We start from the raw sequence: 19540 nt of genomic DNA, 5'->3' as shown, positions 1-19540 counted from the left end.
GCAATCATCTGCCAGCTGCTGACTGCAGCTCGGCTTCAAAATGTATTTACATTTTGGTGTTGGTGTACAACACCTACATCAAATATACAAAGATGTTCAGATTATTTGAACCTTCACATTTTATTCCTTAAGTTAAAATAAGTGCATCCAACCAAATTAGAAGGTTAAATAAGGTAAACATTACTCTCTATAAATATCCATGTTCTTTACATTAAGGGCATCCCATCCACCTACAGTAATAAAGAATGTAGATAGAGGTACATATTCATTTGGCTTCAGTGAGATCAGAAAATAAAAACTGAGCACCACAAATAGGTAAAAAACTTTTGTTTTCAGAAATAAGGTGTAATTTGTAAAGTATTAAAATAATTCAGCTGATTCTCTATATATATCAATAATATATATATATTGAGAGAGAGAGAGATCTATGATGCTCACATTCTCATACAATTACATCCACCACACCTAACCTGCCAAGGCTAGAGCCCTATGTACTTTAACATACAACACTGTAGATTTCAACAGTTTATTGCAATCTCCTGAGTGGAATAAAATAAATATGTATGCATCCATGTCGTCATCACAATTTAGTGCATCGTTTTGGAGCATGTGTTCCTTACTGATTAATAGCTCATTCCAAGCATTGTACAATGACAGTGAGAGCCAGGCCTACCAGAGAGTGCCAAGTAAACAGTCTGTGATGATCTGTTTTGACTATACACTTTGACAATGAAGCAACTCACGAGAACAGAAAGACAGAAGGCATGTCTATACCAGTAGGAAACTGATCTGAGAGAAGACTTTGTACTTCGATCTTCTGTGCTGTAACAGCTTATAATATTGGCTACCGAGTCATCACTGTAGCTGAGACACTCGAAGAGGAGTTGCACTGAAAAAATCTAGGAAGAAGGGTCCTTCTTGGTTTGGCAGGAAAGTGGTAGGGATGACATTGTAGATGCCGGCAGGGACATGATCCAGCTCCATATAGCAGAAACCACACCTGATGAGAGCAGATATTGAGAATGGGTTGTATATCATGGTACTATGGATCTTTTTCTAATTATATACATTTCGCTCCTTTCTATTATATACTAAACCCAGAAACTGAATTTAATCAATTGTATGTCTTACTCTTTCATACTTCCAACTTATCTGCCTAATATCCCATCCCCCAACAAAAAAAAATAAACATTTAAAATATGATACACATTTCTCAAAAATCACACAAAAGTGGTTGAACCTCACTGCTGCCAATAATGTATATAACCTATATTTTAATTATACCCGGTTATTCTTTCATGTCTTGGTCTGTTTTTTTCCTGTTTGTTTTGTTTTTTGTGGAATCGGTTCTGCATAACAGCAGCAAACGTTTTTCTGTTTGCTCTTTATAGTAATATAGTCCATATATAGTTTACATGTTACTTTCCCATGGTTCTCTACTGAATACTGAAATAACTGTATAAGCCCCTATAACATCCATAAGTAATTACATTAGTGTATAGTATAACTTTATGTACAGTATTACCTCGCAGATCCGCGTCTCACGATTCGCAACTTCACTGATCCGCAAATCCTTGCAAAATCCAGCTAAAGTGTTTACAGCTAATTTCGTGGCAATTTATACATTTTCATGCTTTAAATGCAAAATTATTAAGAAAAATTTAGTTTATTAATTTAGTAATATAAATATAAAGGTAAAAGCAACTATATACATATATATATATATATATATATATATACATACATACACACTATATTGCCAAAAGTATTCGCTCACCTGCCTTGACTCGCATATGAACTTAAGTGACATCCCATTCCTAATCCATAGGGTTCAATATGACGTCGGTCCACCCTTTGCAGCTATAACAGCTTCAACTCTTCTGGGGAGGCTGTCCACAAGGTTTAGGAGTGTGTTTATGGGAATTTTTGACCATTCTTCCAGAAGCACATTTGTGAGGTCACACACTGATGTTGGACGAGAAGGCCTGGCTCTCAGTCTCCGCTCTAATTCATCCCAAAGGTGTTCTATCGGGTTGAGGTCAGGACTCTGTGCCAGTCAAGTTCATCCACACCAGACTCTGTCATCCATGTCTTTATGGACCTTGCTTTGTGCACTGGTGCACAGTCATGTTGGAAGAGGAAGGGGCCAGCTCCAAACTGTTCCCATAAAGTTGGGAGCATGGAATTGTCCAAAATGTCTTGGTATGCTGAAGCATTCAGAGTTCCTTTCACTGGAACTAAGGGGCCAAGCCCAGCTCCTGAAAAACAACCCCACACCATAATCCCCCCTCCACCAAACTTTACATTTGCAGTCAGACAAGTACCGTTCTCCTGGCAACCGCCAAACCCATCTCCATCTCCAATCTCCATCAGATTGCCAGATGGAGAAGCGTGATTCGTCACTCCAGAGAACGCGTCTCCACTGCTCTAGAGTCCAGTGGCGGCGTGCTTTACACCACTGCATCCGACGCTTTGCATTGCACTTGCTGATGTATGGCTTGGATGCAGCTGCTCGGCCATGGAAACCCATTCCATGAAGCTCTCTGCGCACTGTTCTTGAGCTAATCTGAAGGCCACATGAAGTTTGGAGGTCTGTAGCGATTGACTCTGCAGAAAGTTGGCGACCTCTTCGCACTATGCGCCTCAGCATCCGCTGACCCCGCTCCGTCAGTTTACGTGGCCTACCACTTCGTGGCTGAGTTACTGTCATTCCCAAACACTTCCACGTTCTTATAATACAGCTGACAGTTGACTGTGGAATATTTAGGAGCGAGGAAATTTCACGACTGGATTTGTTGCACAGGTGGCATCCTATCACAGTTCCACGCTGGAATTCACTGAGCTCCTGAGAGCGACCCATTCTTTCACAAATGTTTGTAAAAACAGTCTGCATGCCTAGGTGCTTGATTTTATACACCTGTGGCCATGGAAGTGATTGGAAGACCTGATTCTGATTATTTGGATGGGTGAGCGAATACTTTTGGCAATATCGTGTATATTATATATATATATATATATATATAAATAAAATATAAATGTTAATTTAATGATATTGAACGTTGCTGATATCATGTACGTACAGTACAGCCATTACAACACGCTATTGGCTGGAAGGGTTAGAAGTAGCCAATCACAGAGCATTAACAGTTTTACCTAGCTGCTGATTGGCTGGTAGCTACAATGCTTTGTATGCGTGATGTCGCGGTTCATCTCCCCGCAACTTGTATTTGGTTCAGCACACGCGTATGGTCTGTAAGTGTGAATGTGTTTTTTCCCTGGTTTTTATAAAAAACGCAAGATGCCCAAACATCCTGCAACTTCTAAGGTTCCGAGGGACTCTTGTTTTTTTTTTTTAATGAATGCCAAAGAAAACGCCAGCCAGCGTACTTACCGTAGCTCTGTGAATTACAGGGGTAGTATATATGTGCTTGTGTGATATACCCAATAGGTGATACTGTACTTTATTTTTACGTCAAACATTTATTTCTTTTTTTAAGGGCAAGGTATTAAGCAAACTTTTAAATGAAATTAAAGTGTTTTGGGAGCATGACTGGTCATATTTAGGGTTTACACTCTAATAAGCATTTACAGTACAATATTAACATTTTTAGTGACTCCACCACACATCCGCAAAACCTCGTCATTCGCGAGGTCCTGGAACATAACCTCGTGGATGTGTGAGGTATTACTGTGCTCCAAACATTAAAATTCATTAAAAATGTTTCCCCTGTGCAAAACAGTCTGAAAGCAGTGCAGACTTTTTCAGGCACAATCAACATCCATACTTATTTTACCATACAGTATTTTTTTCCCATTCTTGATATGCTTCTCTCTTTTATCCCAGAAAAATGTTAGTGCTGAATCATCCTCCTACATGTACACTGTGTGTAAGAACAGCAGTACATTACCTGTAATCTCCACTTCCCTTTTTCTGGATGCCTGAAGTCCCTGTATCTCCTACGGTCGACACAGTCAAGACTTCGAATCCCACGCTGTACTGCCTTTTGAAAAAAACATTCAAAGCACTTCAAAAAAACTTACACTCCTACACACATTGCAGAAACACAGCCAGGCTTGAAACGAGGCCAGGCCACATAAATGTAATATAAATGACTGATTCTTGGCAGGATCACAGTTTTCGATTGTGTGCTAAGTATGTTAACTGCTACATCTCTCAAAATGAAGTATCTTTTCTAGAAGAACAAAGTCTACAAATACAGATAGCTAACAAAATAGAAAAACACAGTGGCTCTGTTATCCTGTAATAGGCGTTTGGCTAGCACGGTTTGTCCACTTGTGTCATTAGAGGAAAGGGTCACTATAAATCAATACAAAGCTGCAAATCCTCAAAGCATGAAGACTCACTGAATAGTTTAATGAGTATGACTTATGATGTAAATTATACGCTATGGCCTTTACGGTTACCTGATCTCAACAGAAATTAACACCTCACCACAACCATCATTTAAACACCATTTGAAGAAATATCTTTTAGAAGAATGATGTAGAGTTCCAGACAGTTGTAGAATTTATGCCATGTACTGAAGCTTTATTGTTAACATGTGGTGGCCTACAATCATATTACTTTTTATATTTTTTTTCTGTCACCTATCTCTAAATCTCATGCAAACAAGAACTAAATACAACACCAAATCAATGATGTCAATACAAAGTAGATAGAAAGCTGTCCTCCAGAGAAGAGGCAATGAGATAAAATATAATCTCACCTAGAGCCTCGAAGCTCAATGAGCAGAGGTCCGGATTTGTCCAAGTTGAATTGGTAGATTGGGTTATGCTTGTGGGTGTCCTTATAGTTGCTGCAGCCTCCTGCACTGATCCCTTTCCACTGGCCATTTAACTTTTAGCATGGCAGAATTTTCATTAAAACCAGCAATATACAACCACAAACATACAACCACACAGCAAACAAATTATTTATGATACAAACTTACCCTTTTTGTGTGGTTGAAGGGTGATGAAATTTTGGAGAAATTAAACTTGCACAATGAGTAGACCTGGTAGGGAATAAAGTAAATTCATACTAATGACTAATATTCAGAAAAATCCTAAATGGTTCTTATCCTATTATGCTTAATCTCTGTAGAATGTACTTTCCATATACTATACTATGTGCAGAGGTGTGTAGAAAATTGCATGGCATGACCTCAAGGGGCCCTCAGAAGTTTGATAAAGAGCATCACATAATGAACTAGAAACACTCAGCTATGTCAATACATTATAAAATCTTTTACAATAAAATAAAAGAGGCTAATTTCAGACTACAAAAAAATGAAGTTCAGGTCATCATGTTGCAAATATGAATACCATTTTCAGACAATGGTCTTCCACAATTTAAAATGAATCTCAGAGAGAAAGACAAGGAGTTACCCTTAATGTGTAGTTGATGGTATTTTGTTTTTCATATTGAGACACAACTAGTGTAAATGTGTGAGTGCCTGGACTGGTCAGTTTAATCTTGGTCAGGTAATGTGGGCTGTTGATCCTGATGCCATCAATATAAGGGGGAGGGTCACCTAAAAGAAGCAAAGAAAGAAGAGAAACTGCTTTAAAAAGTGATACATGTATGGCAATCTATTAGGATATCCACCTTCTCACAAATATTACATTAGTTTACTAACTGTATTTCATGCACACAAAGAACAGACAAGCAATATACACCTTTATCTCCTTGGTTCTAAATTTTCAATCATGATACTTACTTGGATAATAAACCTTCCTGCCGTCATTCTTGTAAACTACTAAAGTGATGAACTCCCGGTTTTGAGCAAAGTCATCCTTAAAGAGTAGATGAAAGAATAAACAGTTATTATCGGTTAATACATTGCAAATCAAAATGACAATTCTCTGCAACTAACTATACCTTGTCTGTGATGTGTCTTGTTAGCAGCACCCACACTGCAGCTCCACCTTGTGGACACTGAACCTCCAGCTTGTACTGAGGGTTATTGGCCAAACTATATACATCTTTCACTGGACCTTGTTTTCCATCCCAGCTACTGCAAAAGGCAAATCACTGTTCATGAGCACTTATTACAGCAATCCTCATCACTCACAATTCAAAAACTCCCAGATCACTGCACTGTAAGGCTGTTTCACTGACCCAGTGATTCCCAGATGAACACAAAAACACTTGCATCCTCTTCTGATTGTAAATCTGTATTGATGTTATCTTCACAACTACATTTAAGTATTATAATGAGGCTACATCTCCACTGTGTTGGTAAACTAAAACATCTGAAAAGTCCTGTCTCAGCTTCCGATCTTATAGGAGGTGTATCCTTTGACCTTCACTCCTTCGCATGCTAGTGTTATACAGCCATTGTTATGATCACAGTTAAGTTGATTGTTAGCAACTCTTCCATATGCTGTTTCCTCTAAATAATTCCCGGATAATTCTTCTGTAGGTACTATACATTCGCAGATAAGGAGAACTTTTATTAAAGAACCTTTGTAGTAACGAAGTACTCAAGAATATGTTACAATCCAGGAGACAGAACGTCACAAGAACAACTCTTCCAAAAGCTGCACTGGCACTCATTCAGAGCACACACATGTGCAGAACTCCAAGCAAGACTTGGCAGGAAAAGACAGTGTTTATTATTTCTTTCAATGGTTCACAGAGTAATGAGTTGAAGCTTTAACCTGTTTGTTAAACACAGGGAATCATCACACTGTGAACCCTTCTTTATTCTCTCTTTGATCTCACTCTGCGCACAGTAACATGGTCAGTCATTAACCCTCAGCTGCTCAGTTGTATAAAGAAGATAAATTGAAGTGACTCTGGATAAGGGCTTCTGCCAAATGCCATAAATGTAAATGTATAGGATAGCCTGGTATGTCATGGAATAGTGATGTAACAACCTTATTAGGCAGCAGATGACTGGTAGAAATCTGACCTGTGTATGCAGGTGGACTCTCTGAACAGAGCAGGATTCCAGCTCAGGTAGATGACATCATAGTACTGACATAAGTCTTCCCAGATGATCCAGAACACACCTTAAATACATCTAGCATGTTAGCGCACAAGTCTTGAAGGTCTTTACATTACACGGTGCTAAGAACTACATGGTACTCCCTCACCATTATCAAATTTTTGTGCAGTTTTGGGGTCAAACTTGAGGTACTTTAGTAGATCTGGTGTCCAGTTCTTCTCATCCCACTCGCTGTAGCGGCCCTTCCACCGGAGATGGCTCCAAGGGTTCTTCAGCTGCAGGAAACGCTTCCCCTGGAGTCCATGACATACAGAAACAAAAATTAAAGTGCAGAATGAAACATCCTCTGGACACATCTGGGCAAGTATATATGGGAAATATAACACACCCAAAGACCATGAAAGAGTCTGGGTTTTTAAATAGTCACAAAACTCATAGAAATGATTATATGATAGGCTGTAAAACTGACCTTGTATTCCCTGATGTCTAAAACAGCATAGGCATGTGTGGGCACTAAGCCCCACCTCTCCCCTTCTTCCTCTGTCATCACACCTGTCGCTACAGTGATTAGGACATCTCCTTTGTGATACCTGTTAATGGAAATCCACATGGGCATTGGCTGTCAGAAGCACTGCCAAAAGGTCCTGCCTGCTAAACAAACAGAGCCTTTGACCAGTACACTGGAACACTTCAAAAAGTGTGTGTGTGTGTATGTGTGCATGTGTGTATGCATATTTTCTACACATGTGTGTTCACCTTTGGTTAAGCATGCGAAAGGTGTCGTCCTTGCTAAAGGACTGATTGTCTGAGTGCATAGCAATGCGTTCTGGAATCCAGCCAGTCAGCGCATGCAGGTCAATATTCTACAAAGGAAATAAAAAATAAAAAAAAATCAGTCAAGACACTTTAATTTAGAAAACATTTGTTTTGTGACCCCTCTAGTCTTAATCTTGAATCTTGCTTAATCTGTGTGAGTCTTGGTGCAATGTTATTTCTGGCCATATAGAGCGTATAGAGTAATCTATTATGTAATTAAAAAATAATGTATTTTAATCAAGGCCTTCTTTTAGTGCATTTCTATTATTAAATTTGCATACTTGAAATGTAAATTAATATCTAGTTTATAGTCTATACTTACAGAGTTGGAGCCAGGGAAATCATATCCACCCATCACCTTCATGTAGGCTTTCTCTATGAGGGAAACCCACAGCTCATTTCGGTTACTTGAGTAGGAGCAGAGCAGCTCACCATTGCGGTCCACTGGGAGGAAATCATCAATGATCACCTTCACAGGAAAAATCACGAGATATTTATCAATCAAGTAATGAGTCACTAGATATTAATAGGTATTAATATGTTTTCTACAACAGCAGTTTATCACATGGCTAATCACAAGTTTATATTAATGAGGCTCACCCTAAAACATTAATGTTTCTATAATAACAGCTAAATTCACAGGTACTTGTTTGGCAGAGGCTCACATAATATAAACGTTGTGTCAGATCAGACCATACCACATCATTAATTATTTCTCAGCAGCCCTTGAATGATTTATTCTTTACTAAAGACAACAGTGTCTTTGTACCTTTCTAGGGACCCCATTGATGTGCAGTTTCACCATGTATTTCCCACATGGGTTATACTCTGGCTCACCTCTTCTATTCTGAGGATAAATAACACTGTAGATCACACACACACACACACACACACACACATTATTTAGTATATTACAAAACTGAATGGAATATTTGTATCTGTGGGCTTCAGTAAATGTGCAACACACAGCAATCAGAACATTTACCTCGTGATTAACTTCTTGTTGAACCGTCTCTCATATGCTGCACTGATTGCCAAAGAGGCAACAAAAGAACAGTCTGACACCACAGTCTGCAGGAGCAACAAAAACATGTTAAAATCCACAAAAATTTGTAGCTAATTTTATGTTTATATTCCACAAAAAGTCAAGCAAGACACCATGACACCTGTTTAATGCTGAAGCTCGACACAGTGAAAATCATGGTGGGATTGTTGCAAATGTCATCAGGTCGAACCCAGCGAGAGAAGATGGCCATCTGTTTAGGAGATAGGGCCAGCTTTCCACATTTATCCCTGCACATTATAGTACATTAAGGTTTTTACTAAGGTTCGACACAGAACATTTTGCAAGTAAAAAGAGCACATTTATTAAGTATTGAGTGCAGCAAAATATAGGACATCTGGATGGAAAAAGTACTCACGAAAACGGAACAGGAAAGGCAAAGCGTTCCCTTAGGTCAACATTCATAAACGGGACATATTCAATTCCATTTATCTTGGAAGTCTTCCTTCAATAGATAAAACAGGAAATTTAAAAGAAAAATGGCCATCTGGGGAAAAAAAACATCATTCAAATTCATTTACAGCAACTTCAACTCCAGATGTTGTTACCTGAGTACTTGTATCTCCTCTTGTGTGTAGCGCTGGCCCTGTGGCTCACTAGACTGGACTGCTCGCACTGGCTGTGGCTTGTCATTGAGGGAGAAATCTGGACCCAGGGGTTGGTACTGCCTCACAGGGGCAGAAGCTTTTGCATTAGATGAAGTGGCCTTGTCTTGGGATTTTGAAAGGGCATTTTTTAGTCCCTCTGCCCTGAAGTATACAGTATAAAGAAGTAATAAAGCTGGTGATGAAATGGAATTAATAAGCAAACAGTACTGTGTAGAACTTCTGTGTAGTACAGTACTATGTAGAATTAACATGGTGTGTGTTGTGTTTCTGAAGTAGAAATCATTCAGTCTTTTATTTCATTCAGTCCGTTTACCTGTCCAGTGCCTGGCGAGCTAACTGCTTCAGTTTGCCCTGCAGCGCTTGATCCGAAGTCTCATTGGACTGGAGGAATGAAAGATAAGAGAAGCGCTTACTACATGAGCAGTTCAGTTTGTGAGACACATTGTCTGATTCAGCTGACTCAAGATTATATTCAACAGGAGCCCAGGCCAAGTGGAGAAAGAGTGGCTTTTTGTACAAGTTACTAAACTATGAAACCCTGAAGGCACAATTAAACTTTGTATTATGGGGTTCTTTACTGTTTTTGGATTATGTCTTCCTTGCACTGTTTTCTTTTTTACTTTTGGCCTCTCCTACACGTAGCCTCGTCATCTCTCGTTTGTTTACATATTAAACAAGAAAAAACCACATGGCATCTACGAACCCCGCTACATGAGTTGAAGCAATTTGAGGCAAACAAGGACTGTACCATTTTAAAGTGCTGTGCTATTCACTCTGAGAAATGATTGCAAATACATTTATAGCTGTGGATGATTGCAAATACATTTGTAGCTGTGGATATTAGGATTTTTCATGGATTTATATGCAACAGGCATGCAGAGGTTATGAGATCAACCCATTTTCATAAATGCAATGTTGTAAAACAACAGTAATAAGCAGACAGAATAGTTTACACTCTCTCTAATACTAATCACAATGTTAAAAGTGAGCTGCTTCTGTTCTCAAAAAATAACAGTACAATTTAATAGTAACAGGGACGCTGTTCTATTTGAAAAAAATATATACAGAACTTCACTTAATGCATGTACTCGAAAAGGTCAACTCTGGTCCTGGCAGATATTCGGTTGAGCATGATCAAACCGTCTAAGGTACAGAACTCACTGCTTGTATGCACAGTTCCACAGCCTGAGTGTAGAGCTCAATGGCTTCATCACTGTTTCCCTTCTCATCCTCCTCAAAAGCCTGGGTTACCAAAAAGTATGAACGCTCCAGCTCCAGCTGATGCTTGGTCTTTAATGGGTCATTGCTTTGAGCTTGAACTGGTGAGAGAGACATGAAATGAATTTGTATTAATTACAAGGTACTGAACAGCAAGATTTTTTTTTAAAAATGATAAAAACCAGCAATGTTCGGTTAGGCTAAAAAATCATAATATCCTGAGTTGATATTGCTAAATATGAAGTTTTTATATCCTGTTGCACCTGGACAATACACCACACTTATGAAAAATTGGGTGTGTATTTCACACAAAAGCAGGGTGTGTGGAGTACTTCCTGATGAGCAGATTCAGAAGACAAATCTGACCTAATATTATCCAAAGGAAATAAGACAATTTACACTTCTATGCAGCATCACTCCATGAAAATCCAACTGTTTCTTAAACTTTAGTTGTGGACATAATTGTGCTTAACTGTATTATTAATTAGGCAATAATAGAGGACTGAGAGCAAATAAAATATTAAGTAAGAAAAAATCTATCAAGAAAGACAAATTGTTTGTCTTTCCTTAAATTATTCCTTAGGAATATAAATAATTTTGGCACATGAAAATGTTATTGCTTCAAACAAATAATCCCCCATATGGTTTGCTGGCAATTTGTTAATTATAGTGTCTAATGTTTTTCATCACTGAATAAAGTAGGTAGAAGGTATTTTTTTTTGGTAGTAACAGGATGTAAGCACACTCCTACACTTTATTATGCCCATGATGACATAGTTCCATGATGATGTGCGCTCTCGGCTGGTCACACCCATGCTCAGACTGGTGTGAGGAAGCCATAATGGATTATAAATTACAGAAAGTATGAGGCTTTCTTTCTAAGGGCATGGAAAATTAGCTACAGCACTGGCACATACACCCAGGTCTTTCACACAGCCTTAATACATCTTAATAACTCACCAGCATTGAGCAGAGCCTGTACTCGGTCCAGGTACTCATTCACCTTTCCCTGAATGTTATCCAGTTTAGACCCTGCCATATCAGCATAGATAAGAGCTTGGGCTGCCTCCTAATAAAAAAAAAAAATATTTAGTCATTATTACAAATGAAATAGTAAATCATTCAAATTAGCATGCCATTTTAATTTAGATTCAAATTAATTCATCCTGATCACAACAGGACTGCAGTTTCATCTAGTACATCTCACCAAGCTCATTACCAAGGCCTTTGTTGACTAAATCTTGGGTTTTTGAAGAGAGAAATTCAAATCTGTGAAGGTTTTGCTATAAAGCTATAAAGACACCTTTAGCACCTTCTAGGTATGGTTTGAGTCCACTTGTCCCCTAAGTTATCCTGACCGATCACCTTTACCCCATGATGAAGCATTTCCATTCTGATCAGAGTGCTGTTTTCTAGGATGATCCCAACCCCATCCGTGTGGCACAAGGGCTCAATAAATGTATATAAGTACTAAAATGGTGCATTGGCCTTCACAAAATTAACAATTAAGTCACTAAATTTAACACCTATAGGTATAACTGTTCACTGGTGAGTTAGACAATACACTCCACCATCAAAACACCAACTGGAGGAATATCTTTTGGCAAAAATAATGTCTTATGAGTTCCAGAGACTTGTACTGTTGAAGTGAAAGCGCATTGAAGCTGCTCTGGTGGTTTGTGGTGGAACACCTTACTCAGACATTTTGTTTCTGTTTTAATTTGTTTTATATCTGTGTTGTGTTTATTATATTCCTGTTGATGTTCGTTATATTTAACCTAAAAATAAATAAAAGCCTAAAAGTAGGAAATCCCATGCGGCAGTGTGCTTTAGTTCAATACGATCAGTTGACTTAGCTTGTTTGTTGACCTACTTGGCATTAAAACGAAAGTATGTAGCTTACCTTGTAAAAGAAGATAGCTTCATTGTATTTCCCTTTCTGGTCGTGTAACACCGCTGACTTTGCAAATTTCACAGCGTCCACTTCCAGCGCACTGCAATCCATACTGAAGCTGAAGTGTCACTAGCTGACCAGCTAGTGCTAAAACGGTTATTAGCTATTGCTTCATGTTTGCTAGCTTAAGCCTTAACACAAAATACGCTGAGGGGCTTTCCAGACAGCGGTGAAATACCGCTTTATACGAATTTAAATCACGAAAAAAATGTTATATTATTAAAGTTTGAGGGTCAAAACAAGAACTTACGTCGGAGTACCCGAAACTTCCTTCCTCTGCTCAACAACAAATCCCAAAAACATTCCGTTCGGTGGGCGTTTCCCGGAGCTGTAAACGTACGCCATTGGTTACGTCTCAAAACGCGCTTTACTTCCTATATAAGTGCACTACATAGGGTACAAAATAATGGATTGTAGACACTTCGCTATGCACAATAGATATAAACAGAGAGGTATTTGGGATTTAACCATAACGTGTCATTTACTAAGATGTGCGACGTCATGGGGAAATCCACGCTGCTACAGTTTTGCCCTCAATTCAAACGTAATTATGTTTTAAATATGTTATTAAAAATGCATAAAGTATAACACACAAAACTTTCTGCTTATGAAAAATAGAATAGGTCTTCTACACTACTTCTACACTACAGAACCAACTAAGCAGATACAGTTTATCTATCCATGCATCACAGCAAAAACAAGGAACACGTTGATGGTTACTGTGATGTTATGTCATGATTTCAACGTGGTTACAAAGTAAATATAAGTTTTTTATTTTATTTTATTACCAAATCAGAAAGCCTGTATATATATATATATACAGGCTTTCTGTATTTCTATATATACAAAAACAGTGGTATAAAGTTCCCCAACAGCAATGTGAGAAACTGGTGGAGAGCATGGAGCCAAAATGCATGCAAATCGGGGTTATTCCACCAAATACTGATTTCTTAATGTTATTTAGCCAAAGCATTAACAGAATTTGTTTACAAATTATTTGCATTTTGTTTTATTTGAGTTATTAAAGCTCTGCAAATACTGCATGATCTTGGGTTTTTTTATGTGTTGTCATTTCCTTTAAATATACACTCTAAACAACAGTAGTTTTTTTGTTTATGTTTTGAATTTAGGAGAAATATTGTCAGCAGTTCTGCAGTTTTTACAGAGCTGTTAATATATACACATTGATGGTTACTGGACCTATATCAGTGAATGTTATGTCATGGTTTCAATGTGGTTATAAAGAAAATATAATTCAATTCATAATAAATCAGAAAGCCTGGCCTAATGAAGATATTTGAAACAAAACAAAAAAAAAAAAATCAGGCAACAAAAATCAATACCATATTCTAGCTTTTGCCAGTCAAGGACAGTCATATTTTCACAATAATACATGCCACCACAGACCATATTATTAAAAAAACTATTTTAAAAGTCACTATATTTATGAAAATAAACTAGGAGGAGCAATGCTATAAAGGATTGGTAGTTCAGACTTCACCATGTAAATTCCTACAGAAACATTTACTTGTCACAACAGAGCAAAACATTTACAATCATTGGATCCCACTTCTCCTTGGTTGTGATATCCTTACAATTAACAGCAACTTTCCATAATCTGTACTTTTCTTCAAATAATATCTGGGTTTGGGGGCCTTGATTTATAATAATTTTCTCAAACTTAAACAATCATAACTTGTTTTGTTCACCTGGTTGATATGGAATTTTTATGGACGTTCCATCCATACCAGAGTGAAGCGGACTTCACACAGACTCAGTGTTTGTGTGGCATACAGCAAAGCACAGACATGTTTCTAAAATCAAGTGAAAACAAAGGATAAAAAATCCCAGCTGATCATTAGTTTACACACCATACATACTCTGCTCTCCACACTGACTTCTAAAAGCTGTGCTTTTTTGTTTTAGATTAGCATTCAACACAATTATAAAACTATGTCATTATTTGACAATGCAACCTTGGATTAATTTGCAATGCCTTTTTACATACGAATTGGAATTGTTCTGAACACTTCCTCTGTACTTCTTGAAAGGTTTGTTCAGTTCCATACTATACACCCTGTTCATGTATGACTGCACCCATGTAAGCAAAACACATTAAGGTCATAGACAACACCTTTTTCTTTGGACTGAATTCTGCCAGCAATGTGTCATCAGGGAGCTGGGGAGTAGGAAGTAAATCAAAAACCTAGCAGCAAATCATTCTTAACCTGTGATCTGAAGCGATTGTGTCATGGTAAGTCAACACCATACTTGATGCAGATATTATTTGTTTGTTTGGCTCATAAAATCCAGCACTGTGTTCACATCTTGATGAATCCTAAGGAGTCTGCAAGTCTGACAAACTCATTATTTTGGCCAGCATGAGTAGCTTGGCCACTTTCCATTGCTGTCTTTGCATGTTCTCATTGTGTCTGGGTTCTCCATTTTCCAAAATCATGCCAGTAGTTGGATTACCAACTCTGAAACTCTGTGTGTGTGTGTGTGTGTGTGTGTATATATGTATGTGTCCAGATCCACCACAACCCTTAAGGAAGTTAATGAATATGTCTCAGGTTCAGCAAAAGAATTGTCTTACAGTCTTGCTGCAGAACTAGTGCAGAAGGTCTTGTGCATAACAAATTATGCTGAAATCAAAAACAGATTCAAGAAATGTTGTCTGGCAGACACATTAATAGCATTATAAGAGCAGATTACAAAACGTGAATCATACAGTAAAGCTGCTGAACTATTCTTTCACTTTCACCCCACACCTCACAAACACAATGACACAGTATTAACAAGCCAACAAAGCTGTTCCACCAGTATATTTTATCTTGGTGATCTCAAAAATAATTATTTCAAAAGTTTAACATTCCTTTCTACAACATACTAGAGTTTTTATTTCTATATGTTGATCTGTTGAGCATTGTAGCCTTTCTATACATTGGCCCAATTTTCTTTTTACATTTAGTATTTAACAGACACACACAAGAAAAATAACAACCATGATTATTATTATTATTATCAATAACAACAACAACAAAAATATAATAATAATAATAATAATAATAATAATAATAATAATAATGAGATTTTTGGATATAATGTACTTGTCAACCCTAATAAAGAGACGACTGTAGAGGACGCTATCATCTTCCTGCACAGAGCTTACACCCACCTTGAGGAGGCAGGCAACACTGTGAAAGTCATGTTTTTTTACTTTGTCAGTGCTTTCAACACCACACAACCTGCACTGCTCAGCGATAAGCTACTGGAAATGCTTTTCTGTTCAGACTCTACACATCAGTCTTCAGACACTGCTCACAATCCTGCCATCTGCAGACGTTTTCCAATGACTCTGCCATTGTAGGCTGTATTAGGAGAGGTCAGGAGACTGAGTACAGAAGTGTTGTGGACAGCTTTGTGGAATGGTGCAGACAAAATCACTTGCAACTCAATGTCACGAAGACAAAAAAGCTGGTGGTGGATTTTAGGAAGCAGAGGATTCCCCCAAGCACAATTAGCATCATGGGCACTGAGGTGGACATTTTGGACAATTATAAGTATCTGGATGTCCACATAGACAACAAGCTGGAATGGACCAAAACACTGATGCATTGTATAAGAAAGGACAGAGTTGCCAGAGTTCAAGTAATTTGTTCTACCAATGTCATGTCCTTTGTTCTGCAGATGTTCTACCATTTGGTGGTAGCCAGCGTCATCTTCTACGATGTAGTGTGCTGGGTTAGCAGGGTGAAGACAACCAATGCCAACAGACTTAACAAGCTTATTAGTAAAGCAGGTTGTCATGGGAGTGGAGCATCCCTTTCAGTAGGGAGCAGAGCTGACACAATTAACACTGACAGTATTACTGTGTCATTATTTGCACAATCCCAATTCACAATATTTACAATATGTATCTTAATTTAATACCATGTGCAATATTACATCATGTGCAATATGGTCTTAATTCTCTAGCACCTTTTTGTACATTCTGTATACATTTTGTATATATAGCATATTTCATTTATATTTTATTTAGATTTATTTCTCATGTGTAATCTGAAGCAGTCTCTGGCAAAAGAATTTCCTTTGGGATTAATAAAGTTTTATCTTATTTAATCATCTTAACAGTTTAGTAAGACCACTCATAAGCTGAGCTCATTCTAAGTATAAATACATATTGTGGAACTATTTGTCACAAAATCGAGCCTATTTTTGAATGCAATGAAAATGGTGTGGGGGGGAAAACATGGTATGGAAAACCCTTTCATCTGGCTTTTATGTGGGTGATCTCAGGGTCTGTAGGCAAAGGCAAAGACTGTGGTAGATTTATGGTTAGCCAGGAAACAGTTACAAATAAGATTAATGAGCTGTGTGTGCTATGCTATAAATATTCTTGTAAAGACTAGAGAAAATCAAATGTCATAGCAGTTTCCTAAAAAAAATTCTTGGATCTTGATTCTGATCTTGTATATAAGCTAAATGAAACTGTTTATGCAGAGCAAAATTGTGGGACCTCACACTAACTGAGCACTCCAACATGAAGAGGAGCTTCACAGGAATGCAATAACAAAGGCTTGCATTTTTTTATACAACCTTCGCTGAATAGTTAGACAAACATGTAAATTTACTACTACTAATAAAAAAAGTGTTAAAACAGAACAAACTTGTCCATTAAGGTACTTAAGAAAGAAAATGAAAAAAGTAAAAGTAATAATAATTCAGAATGGTTTTCAGGGAAGTTTGGCCTATAACTTACTTACGTGACACTTATGTTAAAGCAACAAATATCCAGACAGGATATTCCTAAAACAAACCTTGAATTATTTACAAAAATCTTAACAAATGGTGCATAAGGACCACTAAATGCACAAATGAATCCTGCTGATGTTACTAATGTTATATCTATCATTTTGATAAAAGTAGCCAAACTGATCTGGATCAATCATTTAATCAATCAATCAATTAGCCATTAGGTAAAATAATCTATTATGCTTATAAAGACATTAAAAACCCTAGAAAACTGTAATTTCTTCAGTACAGTACCTGATTAGTTTAAACAGTGCATGCAGACAATGGACCAAAGAAACATGACAAAGAAAACAGCACAAAACAAACAACAAACAAACAAAAGAAACACTAAATACTATTGTAACTGGGATTTCGCCACCTGAGGATTAACATGAGGAATTGTCTTTAATAGATACTTCAAAGCATTACTGTAAGTTACTCTGAATAAGATACTGCAAATGTAAATGGCCTGATAATGTAACATTAATGAAGATAAGAAAAATTGCTGCTCTAAAAACTCTATAAACACATCTGGTTCTTGGTGTCCCATTCGTCCTGGACCTCCATAAATAAAACAGTATTCAGAACAGCATAAAATAAGGTCCTTCTTTCCCATTAAACAAATAAATCAATGCTCTGTTTTAGAACAGCTGTACTTCACCCTGTTTATCTGTGGAAAACTATTTGCCTGCAATTCTGGATTTCTTGTATTTGAAAGAAATTACATTAAATCATTGCCACAGTCACAAGACAGTCCACTGATATCCTAATACACAAAGTTTAAAAGGCTTTCATGAACATCAGACTTTAAAGCAGACAGCATACAGACTATAGAAAACATCACTTCTAATAACCAGAAAAGATACATGTCACTAGAGAATAATCACATGTGTACATTACCATAAGGTTGTGTATACATTGTACACAAATTTAGTTCCCATACCTTTTTAATCATTATAATAAACTGTTACCATCAGGCCATTGCAGTTTGTTTGTATAAGATGTATGTATATGTATAAGGAGCTCTAATATACCAATGGGTGATAGGACTGTTCCTATATATTCTCGTGAGATTGATTCTGATTGTCATCTTATTTGTAAGCATTTAATCATAATCCTTATATCTGAAGCTTTATACCAAGCACTGGAAATTACCAAAGAATTTCCCCATGATCTAATTACAGTGCTAGACAGAACAAATTAAGCACACAAGTAGGAAAAGAATATATTGAGGATTGGAAAACAATTTCGGACATTTGAATGACACTGTTTAGATCAATTCTAAAATCTAATCAGTTTATCTGCTGTTACAATGAAAACTTCATATAAATCCTAAAGACATTCAACCGTTTATTTAGGCATCATGCTAATAAAAATCTGGAAAGATGGACAGATAAGATAAAATCTTCTGCTCCTTAGCCTACTGGTGCATCTAGTAATATTAGTAATAACACAGACAGGCTTATGGAAAAACTGATATGTATATTAATGATATTATAGATAGCATCGATATCTGTTTATTGATTGCCAAAACTGTATATGTGCCACATTATCTTATAAATTTTTGACCATGGTAATGCTGGGAATATTCAGTATGTTAGACAATTTCTGCCAACCACCAGTTTAAATTCAGATTGGCTGCATCATTTAAAGTGAAGTTAAAAACCTTTATAAGCATAATAAGTAATAAGTTGTTCTGATTTCAAAACTGTTCAGTTCTGATTCAGCAGCAATAGAGTGACCTGTAGGAACATTATAAAACATTTTCAAACCAAGTCTACACTATGGTTTGAGGTGAGGTTTGAGGTTACACCAATGCTATATTATTATCACACCCACACTAAGATGCATGAGTCTAGGAGTGTTTTTTCCTCCACAATTGTATTTCAGCAACACCACTAGAATGGATTTCTTCAACATTGTTATAAACAAGAGACTTGTGTTGGAGACTTCCTTAACGTACAACTCCAAACATCATTTAAGATGATTGTTTTCTTTGATATAAAAGTTGGCCAATAAAATATAAACTTGATTAACATTAAATCATGTGAGTAATTAGGGTAGTGTAGGGAGGTTTTCTGCTAAATCTTATGGCTCAGTCCTTTCCAACAGCTTGAGCAGCTCATTTATTCAT

The 19540-nt window shown here is 37.1% G+C and overlaps 1 protein-coding gene across 2 annotated transcripts; it reads right to left on the bottom strand.

The window, feature by feature from the left end:
* Nucleotides 1–512: 512 nt before the first annotated feature.
* capn7 (calpain 7) lies at nucleotides 513–12952 on the bottom strand. Of its 2 annotated transcripts, none has more exons than XM_058385879.1 (21): nucleotides 12562–12952; nucleotides 11619–11727; nucleotides 10602–10759; nucleotides 9754–9821; nucleotides 9381–9581; nucleotides 9191–9277; nucleotides 8936–9062; nucleotides 8755–8840; nucleotides 8539–8632; nucleotides 8092–8238; nucleotides 7710–7816; nucleotides 7423–7543; nucleotides 7102–7246; nucleotides 6918–7017; nucleotides 5882–6017; nucleotides 5721–5796; nucleotides 5389–5534; nucleotides 4953–5015; nucleotides 4728–4858; nucleotides 3909–4001; nucleotides 513–1000 (listed from the first exon to the last, which is right to left on the bottom strand). In XM_058385879.1, the coding sequence occupies exons 1-21, from the start codon at nucleotides 12661–12663 to the stop codon at nucleotides 856–858; spliced, it is 2442 nt and encodes an 813-aa protein (XP_058241862.1). In that variant the 5' UTR covers nucleotides 12664–12952; the 3' UTR covers nucleotides 513–855. The 2 variants fall into 2 exon arrangements, with proteins under 2 accessions (XP_058241862.1, XP_058241871.1); XM_058385888.1 differs by having other exon boundaries at nucleotides 12863–12881.
* Nucleotides 12953–19540: the final 6588 nt, after the last annotated feature.

Source organism: Hemibagrus wyckioides, linkage group LG01 (genome assembly GCF_019097595.1).
Source record: "Hemibagrus wyckioides isolate EC202008001 linkage group LG01, SWU_Hwy_1.0, whole genome shotgun sequence".
NCBI lineage: Eukaryota > Metazoa > Chordata > Actinopteri > Siluriformes > Bagridae > Hemibagrus > Hemibagrus wyckioides.
This window is presented reverse-complemented; position numbering and strand designations above follow the sequence as displayed.